Source organism: Palaemon carinicauda, unplaced genomic scaffold, assembly GCF_036898095.1.
Source record: "Palaemon carinicauda isolate YSFRI2023 unplaced genomic scaffold, ASM3689809v2 scaffold14, whole genome shotgun sequence".
In the NCBI taxonomy this organism is placed as follows: Eukaryota; Metazoa; Arthropoda; class Malacostraca; order Decapoda; family Palaemonidae; genus Palaemon; species Palaemon carinicauda.
The window spans coordinates 528947-549247 of record NW_027168926.1 but is presented as its reverse complement, the minus strand read 5'-3'; the positions used below and the strand labels follow the sequence as shown (position 1 = coordinate 549247).

Below are 20301 nucleotides of genomic sequence, written 5' to 3'. Positions count from 1 at the left end.
TTTTTGACCAACCCAGAAAGTACCGGTAGGTGAGAAATCTCCATAGGAGATGGAAGGTGAACAGTTGAAGCTGCTACCCCCAAACCATAACGGCAAGAGAAGTCGCATAAATTATACCTATTTTAAAGGACTAAGGGTTTGCACTGTGTACGTATAGATGGCATCTGAAAAGAGAGAAATTTTTAATTAGTAAAAGAACTTTTTTCTCTCTTTACCCACCAGTGACACACGACAAAGATAAATCATTTTACGAGAAATTATTCCCAATAAAAAGCTATTAATTCAGTTTTATCAGCTTTTTATCAATATTAGATTTATATGAAAGGATTCTTTTTTAAAAGTTCTTATTTTCTAAAAAGAATTTTCAATAAAAAATAACATTAGATTCAACGATAATCCAAAATCTTGGTCCACACGAATGCTATCAACATCAGCGGGGCATCGTGCAGTCGACGGAGTGGGGGCGGGGTTGGTCGGTAGGAGGAGAAGGAGGGGAGGGGGGGTATCCTGTCACGAATAGCATACAAACAAATAAGGAGGCCTTTAAATGGGAGTATGTATTCAGATTGAGTTAGAATGGCCAATGAGTCTTTAACAAAGTAGGAGCAGTAGCTAGTGGGAGGCAGAAACAGAGACACCTACCTGCCACGCCCTTGAACGTCACCTTCCACCTTTGGCTTCAGGATTGGTTGAGGTGCAAAGAGCAACTTAACATTGTTAATTAGGTAATAATCTACAATAATATATAAAGACATTTTTTTGAGTTGTCTTACTGCCAAATAGCAGCCACATCAGCATTGCCAATAGTACTGTTGTTATAAAAAAATGAGCAATAACTCATGTGTTCTATAAAATTACATCATCTTGAATCCTTTTATTACAACAACAATCATCGCACTATGCAAAGACCCCTGAGGTAATGCTGCCAACTATGAACCGAACAGTAGCGGGACAAAACGACCAAAGCTAAGATAAGTCTTACACTTCATAAGGATTTACTATTTTCTAATCCAGGATTAAACTAAGTAAGTTTGAGACCAGATATTATGTGTACTAAAATATGCACATTCCTGTGATGTTTATTACGAATATATTACAAAATATATACATCACAAAAACAGTTTTTGTTTTTAATAAACATTGCTGTACATCACACACCCATCTATGCAATCACACCCGTAATAGAAATTGTCAAGAAATTGTAGCCATCGTCATCAAATGGAAATATTTATACAGATTAAACACACACCTGTTTGATTTGATAAAATCTCTGCACATTTGGAAAGTAATCTTATTAACAAAAAAGAAAAGAGTAAAATTTCTACAATACACCAATGCACTTCTTCATATAACCACCATTCAAGTAGATTTAAACTTTTGAATAAGACATATATGAAATAGAAGCAATAATATCAAGAGTTTAGACTCTTCGATCAGCAACCACTGGTTTGAGACCAAAACTGGAGAAGCCAGTGCATCAAAATAATAATGACTTGTATTCAATGCCAGCTGTGACTAACATTTCGTTCCACAAGACACTATCTCTCCTAGATAATAAAAAGCAAGTGTCTGGTTATATATATAAAGTAAATATATACAGTATATATATATTTCCTTTATGTCATGCTGATGGGCAACCAGTAAAGAAAACAAATCTACAAATTGTCCAAACTGCCGTGTTGTAGTTAAGAAAGGGGGAGGGAGTGGGAAGGGTTGAATTTGTGTGCGTATGTATATTTAGTCGTCACTTGGCAGGTTGCGTACACTAGTGTCAAAATAAAAAGGAGGAGACATCAAAACATGTTTTCTAGCAATTACCCAAAGCTCCCTAAAAATAAATCTGATGTTAACATTCCCTGTCAACTTTAGTGGGAAAAGGGGACCTTAGAGGTGGGAGAACAAGGGCTTCTTCTTATCCCTGCTCATCTGCGCCATCGCAGCGATACGCAGGTCTTCGCTCTGCAGCATAGTCATGTTGAGAAGCTTCTGCAAGAGAAAAGAAAACAATCAGTACTTGGTTCCATCTTGCAGTGATACATCTCCTATTCTACAGAATGGAACAAACTAAATTACTAACCATGTAATCAAGCCCTTCTTGCACGGAATGGTCCCGCGCATAGATGAGAGACGTCTTGGTGTTCTGCACTGCGACAGGGGACTTGCTGGCAATCATCTCGGCCATATCAAGCGCACCGCTCATCATGCTGCGAAAATTCAGATTGTTTGAGAAGTCTTATTGCATGGGTTATGTCATTTCATACATCTATTTCACTGTTCACTTTACATTTCATTTCAAACTCGGGCTGCTGCTAATGACCATAACAATATACGAAAAAAGCATTCTTAAATCATTCATTTTCTTCCAAAAGTCCAATTTCAAGATCATGTTTGGAGTATATGCTGTTGTGTACCTAAATTTAAATAAACTAGGTTGAATAAATTTTGCATATCATCATACATAAAAAGCTATTTTAATTGTGCTGTCCTTTGCAGTATAACTAATAAATGAAGGGCTGGAGCATGTTTTTTTTCCATGGTACATTATTACTCACTGTTGTAAGACATGATGCAGCGAATAGTTGGGAAAAGTAGCCAAGTGGGAAAAAGAAATTACTTGAAGTAAAGGATAAAACTATGAAAGAAATATGACATTTTAAAAGTAATTTGTATTTTTCGGAGCCATACAAACCTGAGTCTTTTAATTAGGGAGATTGTTTTGGCACAAGTTGGAATTGGTCGTTGAAGTTGGATAATGAGCCTTAATTTAACTAGGGGGTACGGGGCGAGAACCACCGTCCAGTCTTGAGTCGGAGAAGACTCCTGTTTGACCTTTCAACCCAAGACTTAGGGGGATGGTTGAGGAGGAAAGAGCTGGATCAAAGGAATCATGTTTTTATTGCCAGGAAAAAGAGAAATGACTTTGAAAGTTTTCTATTGTTCCTACATGACATAAAAACCTCCGTCCTTTGATTAGGGGATAACCAGACTTACCCTTCTTCTTGTGTTTGAGAGAACCTCCATCACTGGTGTTACTATGGACAGTTAAATGCACAGTTGGGTATCAACTCCATCAAAAACTTGTGTAAAGTCTTTTTATCATAGTTTATACATCAACCATCTGGTTATCTCATGACTCTTTCTTGTCTTTCAGGTAAGTAGGATACCATGTACACAGAGGGGCACGCATGACAACTTAGATCTACGTCCAATGACAACAATTGCAGTAAAGAAGAAGTTGGTACTCAAAATTTATGAAAGAAAAAGACAAAGAAGCTTTAAAATGGAGAACTCTGACCTCCTCTAGTATATATAAGGAATACAAATTGTGTATGGGTTTGCAGAGGTTCTGGACTACTGTACTCTTTTCAGTGATGTCATGATTAAAGGCTGTACCATAGATAGATATAACAGACATTACAAAGAATGGCTGTAAGTGTTAGTTGTGACATTTTCAATTTGATTTTCTGGACGGTGTGAAGCAGTGCGTTTTACTGAGATACTAGCTGTATGATTTCTAGTATAACCTTTGCACATAGGAAAATCTCACCTGTAGATTTAAATAGCTTGCTGGGTCTCCTTGCCCAGATCTAAATCAAGGGCTGGTGCCCAGAGTTATTATTACATTGAATTTTCCTTTGAATTTCCTAGGACCTATAATGTAGTGCAGCTGGAGTGGTGTCAGTATCCTGAGCAATCAGTCTGCGTGCTATGTCCAGCTGCAGTACGCTAATCACTACATAATTATTTTTGCCTAGACCCAGGAAAAATCAACCTTTGGGTATGGCATCGTTTTCGGCCAAGGGTCATAAGTCTTAGAAGAGATTTGCAGAAACTTACAATGATTGTTAGTGACCTGTTTACTGACATCAGATCCCTGTAGATCCGGCTGGCAGCGCAAGAGAATGTTGGGTCGTGGCTATCATGTCACTGGGGTCACATCCACAGTGACCACCGGTGCCCCTCCTACGTCCCCGACTTGGTCAAATGTCAATGATTTGGCAATTCCCATGACTAGAGAGGGTTCAGATTGAACTCCAGCCTCCTCCAGGGTTCATGACGGCAATCCCACCTGTACCAGGTTTCTGGGAGTCTCCTACTTGGTGTGGACCTCTTCCCTACAAACCAGTTCTGGCAACTAATCCATTCAGTCTGCTAGAGACTCCTACAGGTGTGTTAGGGAGTCAGTTCCTGGATGTCCAGGCAGAGCCAGGCTGACCTGAAATGGTACCAGCCGCTACTGCATAGGTAGATGCTGCTAACGGGGCCATTCTAGAACGTAGACGACATGCCAAGGTTGACAACAGACCAGACATACAAGTAATGCAGCCTACGACCAAGAGTCGAACAGTGAAGATTCCGGTAGTGATTTCTCTGGCGACAACTCTAGCTACTGCTTCAGTGTCAGTTCAGCTGACAGCGTCTCTGTTGAGAATACCTCCAATCAGAACCCCCTCTGTTTGACTTGGTCAACACCCTTGACACTTGGAAGAGCCCCAAGCATGGGGTCTTACGGTTGGAAACTGGCCAAAGTTTCACCCGATTCCTCAGGGATTTTGAGGCCTACTGTGCTAGTAGGTATACTACAAGAAGCTCTGGTCAGTGGACCGCTGAGCCGGGAAGGTACCTGATGGTGGAGATCAAGTAGTCTTTAACTGAGGAGACCTACCTGTAAATGAAGGATCTCCTCCTCAACTGGTACCAAGGAGCCTAAGAGAGACGTGACTCTGGGAGGAAAGCTCATTTCAGCAGCACCACTTGGGCGAACTACTGAAAATCTATGCTGTGCAGTTGGCCTCCTTATACAAGTCAGCATTAACTAGATGGGAAGAGGTTGAGGTGAAAGCTACTCAAAACTGTCCCCTGTGAAGTGGCGAGTTGGCTAGAGCAATCCTACACCAGCCATTGCCTGGCCCTAGCTTGGGTGGAGAGGGGACTAAGGCCCTGATCATATGGATATATGGTCAATCTCTTGGGCCTTGTGCTGCTAGGGCATTGTCACTGCCCCTTGCCTCTGCCATTCATGAGCAACATGTAAACCATCAATGTCACTGCCTATCATCAGGCCACTTGCCAAGATGTCCCACACCTGCTGGGTGTCCTCAATGAGGCAACTTGTCAGTGGAGCCAGAAGCCAGAGAAATTAGTCATTAGTCGTGTGGGACAGTCATGGCACAGCTCGTAAGCTAACAGTGTTGCCATGGCTGCCTCCAAGTGTTCACCTGCTCCTGTGCAAGCCCAACCATGCATACCTCCTAGATCTGTCCCAAAGCCTGCACCACAGGAAGTGTGCCTGCTACCATCGCACACCCAGGACAGGTCTCCTCAGTTCCAGAGGAGGAACTTCAATTCGTGCAAGAAACTAGGCCCCACAGTAAATACGTGAAGCATATGCCTGGACTTGGACTTCTGCTGTGGCTCAGATAGCCACCGCGTCATGCCGTGTGGGCAACAGATGCCCTAAGTATAGGTCACTCATCTAGAAGTTGGCTACTCCCCACAGCCCTGGGAAGGAAACCACTGCTGTCCAGACTCCTAGGTAGGGAGCAATACCTATCAGGGTTATCCTGACCCCGTCATCCTGCTCTGATTCAACCAGTAGCAGGGAGAGTTGAAGTGGGAGTGAATCCAATACTTCTTGGATGGTTGAGAAGATAAGTAAAAAGTCAAAGGCAAAGAAGTTCACTAGTAACGAGGTGTACCATAGGGCGTTAAACACCAGACCTTCGGTGTATAAAATGGGGCTACATTGAAGGAGGGTGAGTGCTAGGAAGCTTACATCTAGTAATCCAGTGGCAGCCTTGGAAATTTTGATTTTTGGGGTTATCCCACAACTTGAAAAGGTCATTATGCATCCAATGAATCTTTCAGGACTGGCCAGTCATGACCTGTCTCTGACACTGTCCAAAGCTTCTCCTACTAACTCTTACAAGGAAGAGGCAGAAACTTAGGCTGTACTGAAAACCATTCGTAGGGTTAACCTGGCGCAGTTGACACCTGTCCCACTCATGGTTGTCCCAGTGACCTGGTCTGAGGTTCCGTCCAAAGCGGTGGATGCTCTCATTGACTCTGAAGCTGAGGTCAACCTCCTGCCAACGAATGTAGTGCAGGATTACCAGCTACAGATGGTGCCCAACACTACTGGACTGAAGAGACTGAAGAGTATAGGGCAAGCAGGACCTAACACCTTAGGTACTGTACTGCTAACCCCATACTGCACGGAATGAGATTCACCCTGAGAATGTTCCATGTAGTGCCTTCAGGGACTATGGCTGAGCAAGTGATGCTGAGTTACCAGTTCTTGAGGGTAAATGGGGTGATAGTTGACAGAGCCCTCAATTGGCTAAGCGTTGGCGGTTCCCCCAGTGAGCCTCTTTGGGGTATTATGTGTCAATACGAAGAGTCTGTTGTCAGCAAGTGCTTTACAGACTTGAAAACCAAGCAGCCAATTAACTGAATTAGAATTACCGGTACTGAGCCCGTACTTCTTCCTGTCACGGTAGGTTTTCCTGAAGGCTTGACACGTCTTTTAGGTGCCCTGCCTGTCTGTCCAACTGTTGGCTGGAGATGTATTATTACGGCGACATCATACCTCCCGATCTGTCAAGGAAAGCTACAGTAATATCTGGCATCCTAGAACTAAAAGAGGGCAAAGCCTCAGTTTTAATCAACGGTTTACCAGAAGGAACTGCCAAGATTAAAAAGGGTGATCTCTTGGGGAAGGTATTCACCATGGTAATGGTGGATGCTCCTTAAATCTTGCCTGATAGCACAGGAGTACAACCTGCTACCTGAACCAAGCGTATTCATAAAGATAGGCCGATTGTCTATCACAGATGAACTGGATTCTTCTCAGAAGGGGCAGTTCTGTCAAATGCTTCACTGTCATCTTCCAGTCATCAGTACTGGTGACGAGACACCCACTTGTCAGAGGGTCCGACAGTTTGCAAAACCTATCGCTGATGCCATTGAAGAGCAGTGCAAGGAGTTGCATGAAGTGGGTATTATTGAACACAGTATCTCTCCTTGGTCTTTGCCCATTGTTCCGGTCAGAAAAATGGACAACAGAATACGGTTGTGTGTGGACTACCATAGACTGAATAAAGTGATGGTCTCTCAGTTTCCCAATGCCAAACATGGTAGATTCTGTATTTGGATTGTCAAGTATTTCACAACCCTTGACCTAATACATGGGTACTACTAGTTACCATTAGTAGAAAACAGTAAAGAGTACAAATCTTTCTCTGCCACTTCTGTACACTGGCAATTCAGCAGTTCATCATTTGGACTGAAGAATGCACCTGCAGTGTTCCAGAGAGAAATGTAAAGTATTCTACGGGAGTTCCTGAAGACCAAGATGATTGCTTACATTGATAACATCTTCATCCTCAGGGAGTCTTTCGAGGAACATCTGAAACTGGTAGTATGAATTTTGGCTACTCCAGAAGCCCTAGCTCAAAATAAAACTTAGGAAGTGTAATTGGGTTCAAGCAGAGGTTAATATGTTGAATGTTCTGGTATGCATAAGCTACCAGAACACATTGAGAAACTGGAGGATTTCCCTAAACCTACTACTGTGCATGAGCTACAAGGATTTCCGAGACTGATAAACTTCCAACGGGAGTTCATCTCGACGTGCTCACAGATAGCCCAACCGTTATCCGCAAAGACTGGAGGATGGAAATCCCATGGGACCAGGAAACTGTTATGGACAGCGGAGATGGACTGTATCTCTGAGCCCCTGAAGGAACTGATCAAGGAGATCATTATGTTGTCGTACCCTGACTACTCCGCTGATGCTAAACCAATGGAGTTGTTTGTTGACGCTTCAGGTGAGGGTGGGGATGTTTGTCTGTGCCAGGAATCCTTGGAGCATCCTCTGGAGCATCCGGTGATAGTTCATGACTTCATGACCTTTCTTAACTACGAGACTCATTACTCTCTCATTGAGCATGAATTGGCCGCTCTGTGATGGGGAATGAAAACCTTCAGGGCCTTCCTCTATGGCTAGTTCTTCGTGATCCATTCTGATCACCGTCTTCTGATGTATCTAAAAAACCTAAAGATGGTGGACAGTCGTCTAACACGGACACTGGAAGATTTTTTCAAATTTAACTTTTTCGTTAAATGCTGTCTGCGTGATCAAAATGCTACCACAGGAGACTGGTTATCCTACTGTCCTGAATCAACTGACTTATTGAATCTTCAATTTCCAAGTTACCTCGTAAACTGAGACTACAGGTACCAGTGACCCGTTGAGATACTACCACTACAGAGTTATTGGGTCCTTTGACTGGCCAGATGGTACTACTTTAGATCCCTCTCTTGTTATGGTTTAATTTTCCTTTGTCTATACATATGCCAAATAGCCTTCCCTAATCTTTACACTTTCTCTTTTTTCCTCTTACACCTGACAACACTGAGATAACCAAAAAATTCTTCTTTACTCAGGGTCAGTTAACTCCTCCACTGTAATTGTTCAGTGGTTACTTTCCTCTTAATAAGGGTAGAAGAGACTCTTTAGCTGATAAGCAGCTCATCTAAGAGAAGGACACTCTAGGATCAAGCGATTGTTCTCTATTCTTGGATAGTGCCATAGCCTCTGTACCATCGTCTTCACTGTCTAGGGTTAGAATTCTCTTGCTTATGGGTACACTCAGGTGAACTTTTCTATGTTTCCTTATTTCCTTTCCTCACCGGGCTATTTTCCCTGTTGTAGCTCTTGGGCTTATAGCATCCTGCTTTTCCAACTAAGGTTGTAGCTTAGCTAGCAATAATAATAATAACAAGGGAGTCCGAAGTCGTCCAGATTTTCTCGTAATCTTTGGAACTGACCATGAACTGCTGGATGGAAGGGTCAGGTGTTACACCAGACTCTCAGCTGAAGGGAGCCAAGCTCCGGGATGCCTTAGTTCAGCATTTTCTGAAAGACGTCGGTCGACTAGGCTTCAAACTGGACAAGCGTAGCAGGAACCGGATTAAGGCTTTTTGCCACTTCTAAGTTACTGAACCTGGAAATCTGGGTTCATTCTAATCTTAGTGTATGCATCTTCAGTGTCTTTCTGGAGTGTACTTTAACCCTCTGATCGAGAGCCGTAATTATGTTCCTCCAACTGACGTAATTCTGGGGCATAAGACAGCGGTGGAAGCTTGTGCGCCTGATGGTGAGGACTTGACCACTCATAATACTGAGGTACCAGAGGATCGTTCTGTAATCCAGTACGCGACTGAAAAGACACCTTGTCAGTTTAACTGTAAGTGTTTCAACACCAGGAAATCTTATATTGTGCCCTTGTTGATACAGGGGCACAGGCTGCCTTGTTAATGAGTCCATACTCAGCCAGCTTGGCATAGCCATAGAGTATCATGTACTATCTGGAAAACAGTTAGAGGGGTTGACTGGTGCCTGTACCAGCATTCTCTGCTACATTCACTTAAAGGTAAAGTGTACCTTTGTGTGGAAACATCCAATGTTTGGCTATGCAGTGGCAGCTGCCAGAGACATTAACTTTTCTTTTTTCCTTGACAGAAATCTGCTGGATGCAGTCTACCTGATCCTGGATTTGCCTCAAGAACAGTTGGTGTAGGACCACATTACTGTTCTTCAAATTTCCCTCAAGGTACAGTCTCACTGCTCCATACCGAGACCACTGTCATGAAGGTGACAGACCCTGAACCTGACTGTGTTGTGTTGGGGAATACTCTTCTGTCCTTTAGTCAGGTGATTAAGATCCAAACAGATTATTGACAAATCCAATCTGTCATTAAAATGATCTACCCCAGAGTTCCTGCATCTCAGGTTCCACCCTCCTATCTGCCATATAGATGTTGGTCTGACCCGGAGGTGCACCAGGGTCTGCTAGTGAAACAAGAGCCCAAATAGCTCAGCAGTACCTGTAGACAACTTCAATTTCCTGACAGACCTGGTTGCAGACACACCTGCAAAATGCTCACTAGGGAATAGGTAAAATGATTGCAATGTTCCGTCAACACGTTTGGCACAAATCCTCGATTAGTGTAATCATGGATATGTACTGAACGTGTTGAAAATGTCAGAATTTTAAGATCTCATGGAAGGTTGTTGCCGCTGCCAACTTTGAAAATACTGACCTCTTCTCTTTTTGAATTGGCCACTATGGACCTTGTGAGTCTCCCAACTAGTACTGGTTTTATTGGGTGTCTGATGGTGGTCGACCACTGTGACGGCAGTACCCAAAAGGAATATGAGCAGCAGCATGATATGCCAAGCACATGAAGATTGAGTTTTTCCGGTTATTTTGCATGTTCCAGTCCAGATATTGACTGACAACAGCCCTGAGTTCATTTCCCAGGAATTTATCTAGTTGTTGGAGCAGTACAATGTTGTACATTTGAAATCAACTCCGTACAAAGCCTCTAGTAATGGAACAGTGGAATGGCTAAATCGTACTGTTGTCAAGTTACTGAGGGTGATTTCTGGGGGAATCTCGTAAATGGGACTGTATTTATCCAGAGCCGTTCTCAGCTACAACCATTCCCATCACGCTAAGATTGGCTGTACTCCAGCTGAGAACATACTGAAGGCTGCTCACAATGTTGATAGTATCGAATTGCTTTCAATAGCAACGAGAGACCCATGGGCTGAAGGACATCCTTAGTACAAACCGTTTAAGGAGGGTTCTCGGGTTCTTCAGAAGGTGCACTTGTTGAGACACCTTCTGACGAATAAGATCACCCCTAGGTTTGAGTCGGTATCCCGTGTTACTAAGGTACAAGAGAATAAGATCAGCTATGAGCATAAGGAACTGACCAATGGTGAACTAGTAAGGGCTTCCCATATCACTAAAAGCATGGTTAGAGATTCCAGCCTATCTCTGGAGGCCCTTTCTCTTGTATCCGGGCAACAGAGACTCCGGATAGTTGAGGGATTATTGATACTAGCCCAACTTCTTTCTGATATCTCGGATAGTTCTGACTCCATTAGTCATGGTAACCAGTTTGGTGTGGCTGCTGTAGTTGCATCATATCTTTTGACTCAAGATCCTAACAAATCCCATAGGCATAAGAAAAGTTATAGTCCTACAAGAAGTCTTACTAAGCCCAAGCCCATCCTCAAGTCAGTTAAGACTTATGAGTGAAAGAGGACATTGAATGCTTGGTTATATTCACCTGAAGATTTTAATGAGACCCCTGTATTAAAGCTGGAAATAGATCAGGATTTTATGGTCCTCCAACTGTGTGAGATCAGTTCCACTGAAATGGGTGACACACCAAAATTTGGACTCCTAAATTGGTGGTTCACTTTCCTAAGCCAGAAGTTCCAGCACCTTATTTCTTAACCTCCTTTTTCCAGGAGGAAGATGTTTTTCCTACCAAGCAAGTTTGGAATTTTGGGAAGCATCCAGTATTTTGCTGCTGGAACAACCTTCTAATGGTTCCAAGAGTTCCAGCAGATTTATCTAGACCTACTAGTGTAGAAAGCCCTCTTTCTGACTTAGCAGGGTCCACTCATCCAGATTATGGCTTCTCCAGCTTTTTACAGCCTTATTTTGAGGATCGACGGTTGCCCAAGAATTTAGTCTCCCTTGGACTACATCCAAAGGTTCAATTTTTTACTTTACCTCTACTACAACCTCGCCTTAGAGTGGAGAACTCGTCTCACTTTAAATCAGGCTTTCTTAGAATTCTGACCTTTTCCAGCATTCCAATGGAAGCCTGAAACACAGGTCAGAACTTGAGGTTGAAGTGGAGCAGTCTGGTTTACCTAATATGAACATGACAGCTCCTTTTGGGTCTTCTCGAACAGAGCTACCTCCTAAACCAACACCTGACTTCTCAGGGCTTTAATCGTTTTCTTCCAAATCAACATCAGAGATCATAGTTAACTTGCAAGTACAAGCTTCTCTGCGAGATTATCAACCAGTTAGAGGCACCCAGTCTTTATCTGAAGAGTAACCGTCTTAGCTTATTTCTATTGCCGAGAAAGACCAATACTGCTCACCAGCAAATCACTGAATTCCATCGTGTTCAGAGACAGAATTTTGAGACTCGGAAGAAGCCTATAAAATCTATAAAGTACAGAAGTTTTTTACTTTAAAATCTTTTTTTTTTTGGTATATTAATTTTTTGGAACCGATACTTAAAAGCTGAGAAAAAGGGCAGGTTACACGAGGAAAAGACTGTGTTAGCAGAACTATCTGATGTACACGTTTAGAATAGAGAATTAAGCATGAAGGTCCATTGATTAGGTACACGAGTACTATATATTGATTGTATTTCCTGTATATGACTGAAAAAAAACTTTGAAAAGTCTATGATGGCAAAGGATGACAAATTAATTTTCAGTTTATGTACATATTCATTTCCTTTTATCATCCTATCATCCCAATATATTTTTTTTCTATAACACAGTCCAACAAACTATAATGATGTGGTAGTTCACCATTTTATCCGTAGGGTTTTGCGTTAGTCATATGGAGATTTCTCCATAGCAATTTCTATGGAATTCCAGAAAGCATTCCATTCTCGTGGAATATAAAATGAATAAGAGGGACTCCTAAATGGTCTGGTGTGGGGATTGACAAACTTTGATAGTAAATAGGATGGTTGTATTATAATGAAAAAAATCACATGCTGAAGTTAATGAAAGATAGTGTGTTTTACCATGACACTCCAATTCATATATAAAAGCAATAGTATATCAGAAATCTTGTTAGCTTTAGCATTAATATTCATCAACTTTGAAACTGCAACTTTCGAAGGATATCAAATGAAAAGGGCTCCATCTGGTCTGGCATTTTCCAATGATGGTTTCCTATTCAAAATTAATTCAATTAAAGGTACTGTAAAACAGTTGACCTGAAATGAAATGATTTTTCAAGATGTTGAAGTCCTCAGAGAGTGACCCAAAGAAACACAGAGATCCTAGTTATTGGATTTGACTTGAGAGTACAACCCGGTAAACGTTCCTTTGCTTTACCAAGAGAAAAGTGATCAGACTTTTTTTGTGGAAATTCCAATTGGTACTAACATACTGTACTGTAATTAGCGCTGCTTTGAACCGACGTCCGTCATTTAGGACTGAACTTTGCAAACTTGGGAGTAAAACCCACCAAAGATTCCGACGCATTACCAATAGAAAAGTGATCAGATTTTCTGTGAGAAAATTCAAATTGGTATCGGCATAATCAACAATGCTTTAGACCAAGTCCATCATCTTGGATCCCAACACAGGTTTCATGCACTGATCTGAAGCTTGAAGAAATGTTTTTCACGTAATTATATGTGGAGAAAAAGATATTACAAAGACTATGAACTTTGGTGAATAGCCAAGTGTCATTGGAACGCCTGACTCAACCCTTAGAACTTGGTAACAGGTAATATCCTTTTCATAAGGATTTGAGATATTTCTTAATATGCTACCTTTATAATACTTTTTCAATCGACATTCAGGACACGAGGATGCCTGTGAATGGCATGCCTGCTTCAAAAGGCACAGAGGGAGTGAAGATCTACAACCGGGTTCGACACGAAGCAGTTGCAGCGTCTACCCTTCCCCCCGCCAAACAATAAGTCCCTGCTTCCATTTCGTTTACATCAATCATACTGCAAAGAAAAAGGATTAGAAGTTTTGGAAGATGTTTTGTCCATCTGGACACAACAGCGGCTGAAGATAAAATGAGTTTTCTTTAACTGGAGAAGGAGCGCAACTTACCAGCCCACCACCTGGCCAGTTGGATAACTGCTCGTTATCCAACTTCAACGACCAATTCCAGCTTGCACCGAAACAATCTCATAATTAAAGGACAAGGGTTTGTATGTCGCAGAGGAACAAAGCAACGTTTAATAAGTATCAAATAAACAGGAAAATGAACTGAAAATGAAAAACTTTGAGAAAACTAAAGTAGCCAGTCAAAGCTCTATCCATTCAGCTCCAGATCATATAATAAGCTAAGGAATCAGAGCAAGCCACTATACTGTACAGTAGTTTCACCACCTTCCCAACAGAGAGAACAAATTAATATGACATTTTGCTACTGGTGAGCAAGCGAGGCAGGTAAAGTTCTCAGCTTGTGAGTATGCAGTTGCAAACAGGGTTCTTCAATTACATTTCATCTGTAGTTAAATGCACAGAAGACATAAATGACTTAATAATTCAGTGGTAGGAAGTCAGTTACGCTGACGAGCCACGGACAAACCTCTCTTTGCTGTCGAATATGCGGGACACCAGGCCACACTTTTCTGCCTCGCTGGCGAATATCTTTCTAGCAGAGAAGGCCAACTCCCGAACCAAACTCTCGTTGCCGATGATCTTCGGAAGACGTTGCAAAGTTCCCACGTCGGCGGCCAGTCCTGGAAGAAGGGAGCTTGCTGTAGAATACCTTTGAGGACGAAGGTCTTAAACTTACAAACATTCGTTGATGCAAACACTTGATCCAATTGAAGCCATAAAAATTGGATATTGGATCACATGTTCATAATGATAGACTGCAATAAAACAATATTACATAATTTAATGCAGTAAGCAAGAGGACATTTGCAATATGAAACCAAATTATTTGTTGACTTTTACAGCTGAAAATCCTAAGCATGTGAGTTGGGTGAAACCTACCCCAGACCAAAGATTTAAATAAATTTGACTTACCAATACCTTCTTAGAACCTATTAAGTTTGTAAGTTAAGGACTTTCTGTAATGGCATTTCGTTACTCAAATGTTAGCTTACTACTATTCTGCAGAAGGACTCTTTTGACTCTTGAAAATTGAAATGGTCTGGATATAATGATCGATAAGATGATAATAAAAGCAGGAAGAAGAAGATGAGAGAGAGAGAGAGAGAGAGAGAGAGAGAGAGAGAGAGAGAGAGAGAGAGAGAGAGAGAGAGAGAGAGAGAGAGACGGTAATGGTCGTTCAATAAAATAAACATGAAAAATCTATAAGATGATTTATATTCCTCCTAACTATACAAACTCGAGTCCTTTACTATAGGGGAATGGATAACGGCGAAGCTGGAACAAGGCCGTCAAAGCTTTAACGACGTGTAAACAGCCTGTCGGTGGCAGGGAGACATCTCGCTGTAACCTCACTTGGATTGCAGCCAGGACTTGTTCTGAGGGTTGGTGTTGGTGGGAAAGTTTTAGTGAAGGTTTGTCTAGTTTGGAAATATACAAATTATTCTTAAAAATTTGTCCTTTATTCCAACACAAATACAAAGCATCAACCTTTACTATAGAAGACTAGTCCTTATTATTATTATTATTATTATTATCATTATCATTATTATTATTACAAGCTAAGCTACAACCCTAGTTGGAAAAACAAGATGCTATATGCCCAGTGAGGAAAGGAAAGAAGGAAATAAATAAACAGACATCAGGAGAAGTAATGAACAATCAAAATTAAATAATTTAAATATTTTTAAAACATATCATATACCAAGGGATTTCCCCCAATTTTGGGGAGTAGCCGACATCAAATAAATGAAATAAAAAAGGGGACCCCTCCTCTCTACGTTCCTCCCAGCCTGACGAGGGATTCAACCGAGTTCGGCTGGTACTGCAACAACAACATTAAAATAAATCTTTCATATTTAAACTATAAAAAAGAAAAAAAAAATAAGAAAGATTAGTAATAAGATAGAATACTGTGCCTGAGTGTACCCTCAAGATCTCTACCACAAGATAATGGAGGACCAAAATACGGAGGCTATGACACCATCCAAGGAGAGGGAACAATGGTTTGATGTTGAAGTATTCTCTTAGGTGGGAGGAAGTCTCTGTTCCAACTGAATTTACCACTCAAAATGCTTGGGGGAGAGCTTTACGTCTAGAAGATCTATTGGGTGAAGATCTAGAGGAAGGAGAAGGTCTGACAAGTGAAGTTCAGGAAGGCCAAGATCTAGTAGAAGGTGACCTCTTACTAGAGAGATCACGCTGAAGCTGAGGAACAACCTAGTGATAAGGCTCCAAAAAGCTACGAAGGTCCAATGAGGAAGACCTCGTACAGTGCCAAGCTACAGCTGAAGTAGAGACCTTATGACAAGCAGGAGGGTAAAGACAAGGCTCGGGATGGGCCGGTCATGCGAGGGTGCCAGCTGCTAAAGAGAAAAAATCACCAGGGCAATGACCTACAGGTGATATTTCACCTCCAGAAACTGCTAGAGCTTCTCTGAAGGGAAGTCCAGAATCTCCTGAGAAGGCCACAGCACTATGAGGCATCAGCTGTGTAAAGAGATGGTGAGTCCCCTAGAGAAGGAGGTGCTGCCATTTTGCAAGGGAAAACAGCATGACCTGCTTGTCCAAGGGTTAAACGACCATCACCGTTACTCGAGTAGGGAGTTCTGGAGGATGAAAAAGGCCCCCTGGCCTTCTTCGACTTTCAGGTCGACCCTGAAGGGGAAGAATCCTTCTTGGACTTCTCTTTCCTCCTACTGCCAAACAACACCCACAAGGAGGATGGCTACTCCCTACACTTGCTGCATGGAGAGGCCTCTGAGCATACGTGGCCTCTGCAGGACCAAAACAGCCTGTGAGGATCTACTTCTACGTTACTCATGAAGGCGCTGCACATATGGGGCAGCACCCACGGGCATGTCCGCATGACAAGTAGGCAATCACACACACACACACAAAAAAAGGAGCACACTTGTCCTCTCTGATGGGTGGAATCAAGTGGAGTTACAGCTAGCTGGAGAGGAGGAGGCTGCCTCCTTGTTGGTTGTTTACACCTTGGTGAAGTGTTCCAGCTTCATTGTTATCCCTTTTCCTACTGTGAAGGACGATTGTTTGTTTTTGTGTTGTAACAAAGTAAAACAAAATAAACAAAAACTGATCCAAAATTGAAATGTGAAATGTCTGTTTTGTATTCAAAAGTAAACAAGAGGAATAGAACACCCATATATCTGTAACAGAGAGAGAGAGAGAGAGAGAGAGAGAGAGAGAGAGAGAGAGAGAGAGAGAGAGAGAGAGAGAGAGAGAGAGAGAGAGAGTTCCTCACCAATATCAACCTCCTTCACTTGGAACCAGGCATCCGACGTGCAGTAACGTATATCAACCGAGCAGATGAGGTCCACCCCACCTCCAACGCACGCATTGTGAATGGCAGCTATCACAGGCTTCGGGCACTGGGGAAATGGAAGGTTTCGTTTAACATCAATGCGTAAGTTGAGGAATATGAAAAATGAAAAAGTTTTCATACAAAAAAAGGGTTTGACATCACTGGTTCCTGAACCTTAATGGGATTAGTTATGGTATGTATATCCTGTATATGTAAATGTGTGAAATATAAATAAATATATATATATATATATATATATATATATATATATATATATATATATATATATATATATATATATATATATATATATATATATGTGTGTGTGTGTGTGTGTGTGTATGCATATACAGTATGATGAAAACCTAAAGAATACCAAGAGATACCAATAGTTTACAAATTTTCCTGGTGAGACCAGCTAATTTTAACCAATTTCCCAACACAACATTTGAGTCAAATAGAAATACGTTTGTTTTCTTTTCTCAAAATGTTAAAAATCTCTAAATATCCACACAAACCTGAGACCTTTAATATGATTAAGCTTCAGAGATGATAAACACAGCTTTAACTAGGACTAGCGGGGTGGGTCAGGCAGTAGGTGTCGCAACTTGAAAGTCCCAAGTGATTAAAAGCTTGCGATTTATTCCCATACGTCATACAAACCCCTGACCTTTTCTTCGATACGTATCCTTGGGAGGCGTGGAAGCCCCTAGTTGACCAAACTGGCTGGTTTTACTGAACCGGGAATTGTCAATGTACTTTGGTCCTGTAAAAGGAAGGACTCCTATTCCACCTCCAAACTAACTGAGCATAGATATGTTGGAGTTGTTAGGAGATTGATTGATTGATTTGAGGTTTTCTGGCATCCTGACATCTAAGGTCATTGACGCTGTTAGGAGAATCCAAATCCTTTGGGACTGAGTGTCGGAATGAAGCGGAAAAGCACACGATCTCTCAATCCTTCTCCTTATAAAGAAGAATGATGGAAATAATTCAATGAAAACCAATGTAAGGAAAATGTATTGTATTGAGTAGCCTAACTACATCAATCGTTTGGTCCAACACCATAACAGAGCGACTGCTAGAACCCCAAGAGAGGAGAAGAAAGGATGATGGACCCAATATTCTTACCTTTCATTCTTGGACTTATATTGCACAACCTGCTGAGCATCTGTCAAAGGTACTAAGGAGGATGCGTCTAGGAAGTGGGCGGCGAAGGTTGTGAGGCGATTCCAGACTCCTGCCTCCAGTACTTGTACCACAGACATATTCTTCTTGAGGGCGAGGGTAGAGCCGATACTTGACTTTGTGGGGTCGCGCGTTTGGAGCGTCACTCGTGGCTTCCTTCGGGGTTGGGTATGTGCATTTCATGGTTTAACAAAGCCAAGAGGAGAGGGTGCTCCTAGAAATCGGCTTTTTCACCCTACCAGTGCTAAGGCATAACGTTTTCTGCTTTGGTCCAAAGTAAACTTGAGGTAAGGCCCTCACAAGACGAGAGAATTAGTTCATGCCAACTTTTAGTCGCATCTAGGAGAGGAGAAAAGCGATGGAGAAGGACTCGAACCTTGTGCCGTGGATCGCTGAGTTTTGTGTCTTACCTACGAACTCTGGAACGAAGGTCGTCGAGATCTTCCATCCTTCGTAATGGTGAATGGAATATGAAATGCCATGAAGTTTGAGACCCCTTGCCCCTAGCAAGGAGAGAGAGGACTCCACATACATCACTACCAGTTCTTCCTTCCCTCTGAAGTACTTTCCCAACGGAGCAAGCATGGTATCAGGCCGATATTATACAGTGGAAGAGGGAACCAAAGATCGTCATCTCACTTCCTGAAATGAGCCCCAGGAGGTTGTAAAAAGTTTGACTATGGAATCATATTTTATATATAAATAATTTTGTATAGAATTTAAATCTCATTTGCACATCTGATCATCAATTAACTAATAATTTCTTTGATACAGGACTAAGGTTGCTCCCTGCTCACAGTGGCATCCAAGGAACTAAACAAATACCCATCTTTGATTAGCATTGATGACGTGTACGACCAATTAACTGAAACCTCTTGGAGTTTTTAAGCATTCATTATTACTGTGGATGCTTCATTACTGAATGTTGTTGCAGGGACATGTAACATTTCCTATTTCTGCACTATCAGAATCATGAAGAATATTTTTAGCCAATCCAGTACTATACAGGTTGAATATGTCAATCTAATAAATTTGAGCGAGGCAAGAGAGCGTGCTAGAAATAGGAATGAATGGCGAGCGATTGTGACGCAGTTCCGGTAGGCCCTGCTGCTGCCACCGATGCCTTAGATGACCGCGGAGGTAGCAGCAGTAGGGGATTCAGCATTATGAAGCTTCATCTGTGGTGGATAATGTGGGAGGGTGGGCTGTGGCACCCTAGCAGTACCAGCTGAACTCGGTTGAGTCCCTTGTTAGGCTGGGAGGAACGTAGAGAGTAGAGGTCCCCTTTTTGTTTTTGTTTCTTTGTTGATGTCGGCTACTCCCCAAAATTGGGGGAAGTGCCATGGTATATGTATGTATGTATAATGAATTTGATGAAAAAAAAATGAAATTTCAGTGTTTCATGTTTTAGTGAAAATTTAGTTGATTAGTACTGTTTGGATTGAAAAGCAGCATTGGAACTGCACTTCAGTGTCCCCTCAATGCGACAAAAGAAGAACCATAAAATTGATATTGGAATTAATTTTGTCTATGATCTTTAGGTTGTTGGATTGTACAAAGTTTCATGTCAAAGTCAGTGATAGTTTATCACGACTCCAATTTAGTTTAGTCTATCTTGCCAAATTTCCACAGCGGTGTTCGATATCAGTAAAAAAATTGGTTTTATGTTACGTGAGATTGGTGTGAACTTATTCAATGCGTAGTTGTTGTCTTAGTTTCATACAGCAGATGTAGGATACTGTACTTAAGACTACCAAATGTGTGGGGAACCTTTATTTTTTTCCAAATTCTAGGATATAATTTTTTCTAATTTTTTTCTCTCATTTTGAAATAATGTGTTGAGGTGGTTTGGCCATGTTGAGAGAATGGAAAATGGCTGTCTGCTAAAGAAGGTGATGAATGCAAGAGTTGATGGGAGAAGTACAAGAGGAAGGCCAAGGTTTGGGTGGATGGATGGTGTGAAGAAAGCTCTGGGTGATAGGAGGATAGATGTGATAGGAGGATAGATGTGAGAGAGGCAAGAGAGCGTGCTAGAAATAGGAATGAATGGCGAGCGATTGTGACGCAGTTCCGGTAGGCCCTG

At 41.8% G+C, this 20301-nt stretch overlaps 1 protein-coding gene across 1 annotated transcript in view; it reads right to left on the bottom strand.

Moving 5' to 3' along the window:
• Nucleotides 1-920: 920 nt before the first annotated feature.
• LOC137635548 (delta(3,5)-Delta(2,4)-dienoyl-CoA isomerase, mitochondrial-like) overlaps nucleotides 921-20301 on the bottom strand; it is a 31645-nt gene continuing 12264 nt past the window's right edge. The window contains exons 3-6 of the mRNA XM_068368020.1: nucleotides 16971-17097; nucleotides 14175-14328; nucleotides 2078-2204; nucleotides 921-1986 (exon numbers count right to left, since the gene is read on the bottom strand). Of these exons, the coding sequence (XP_068224121.1) occupies nucleotides 1885-1986; nucleotides 2078-2204; nucleotides 14175-14328; nucleotides 16971-17097 (510 nt within the window). The 3' untranslated portion in view covers nucleotides 921-1884. The remainder of the gene's footprint in view (nucleotides 1987-2077; nucleotides 2205-14174; nucleotides 14329-16970; nucleotides 17098-20301) is intronic.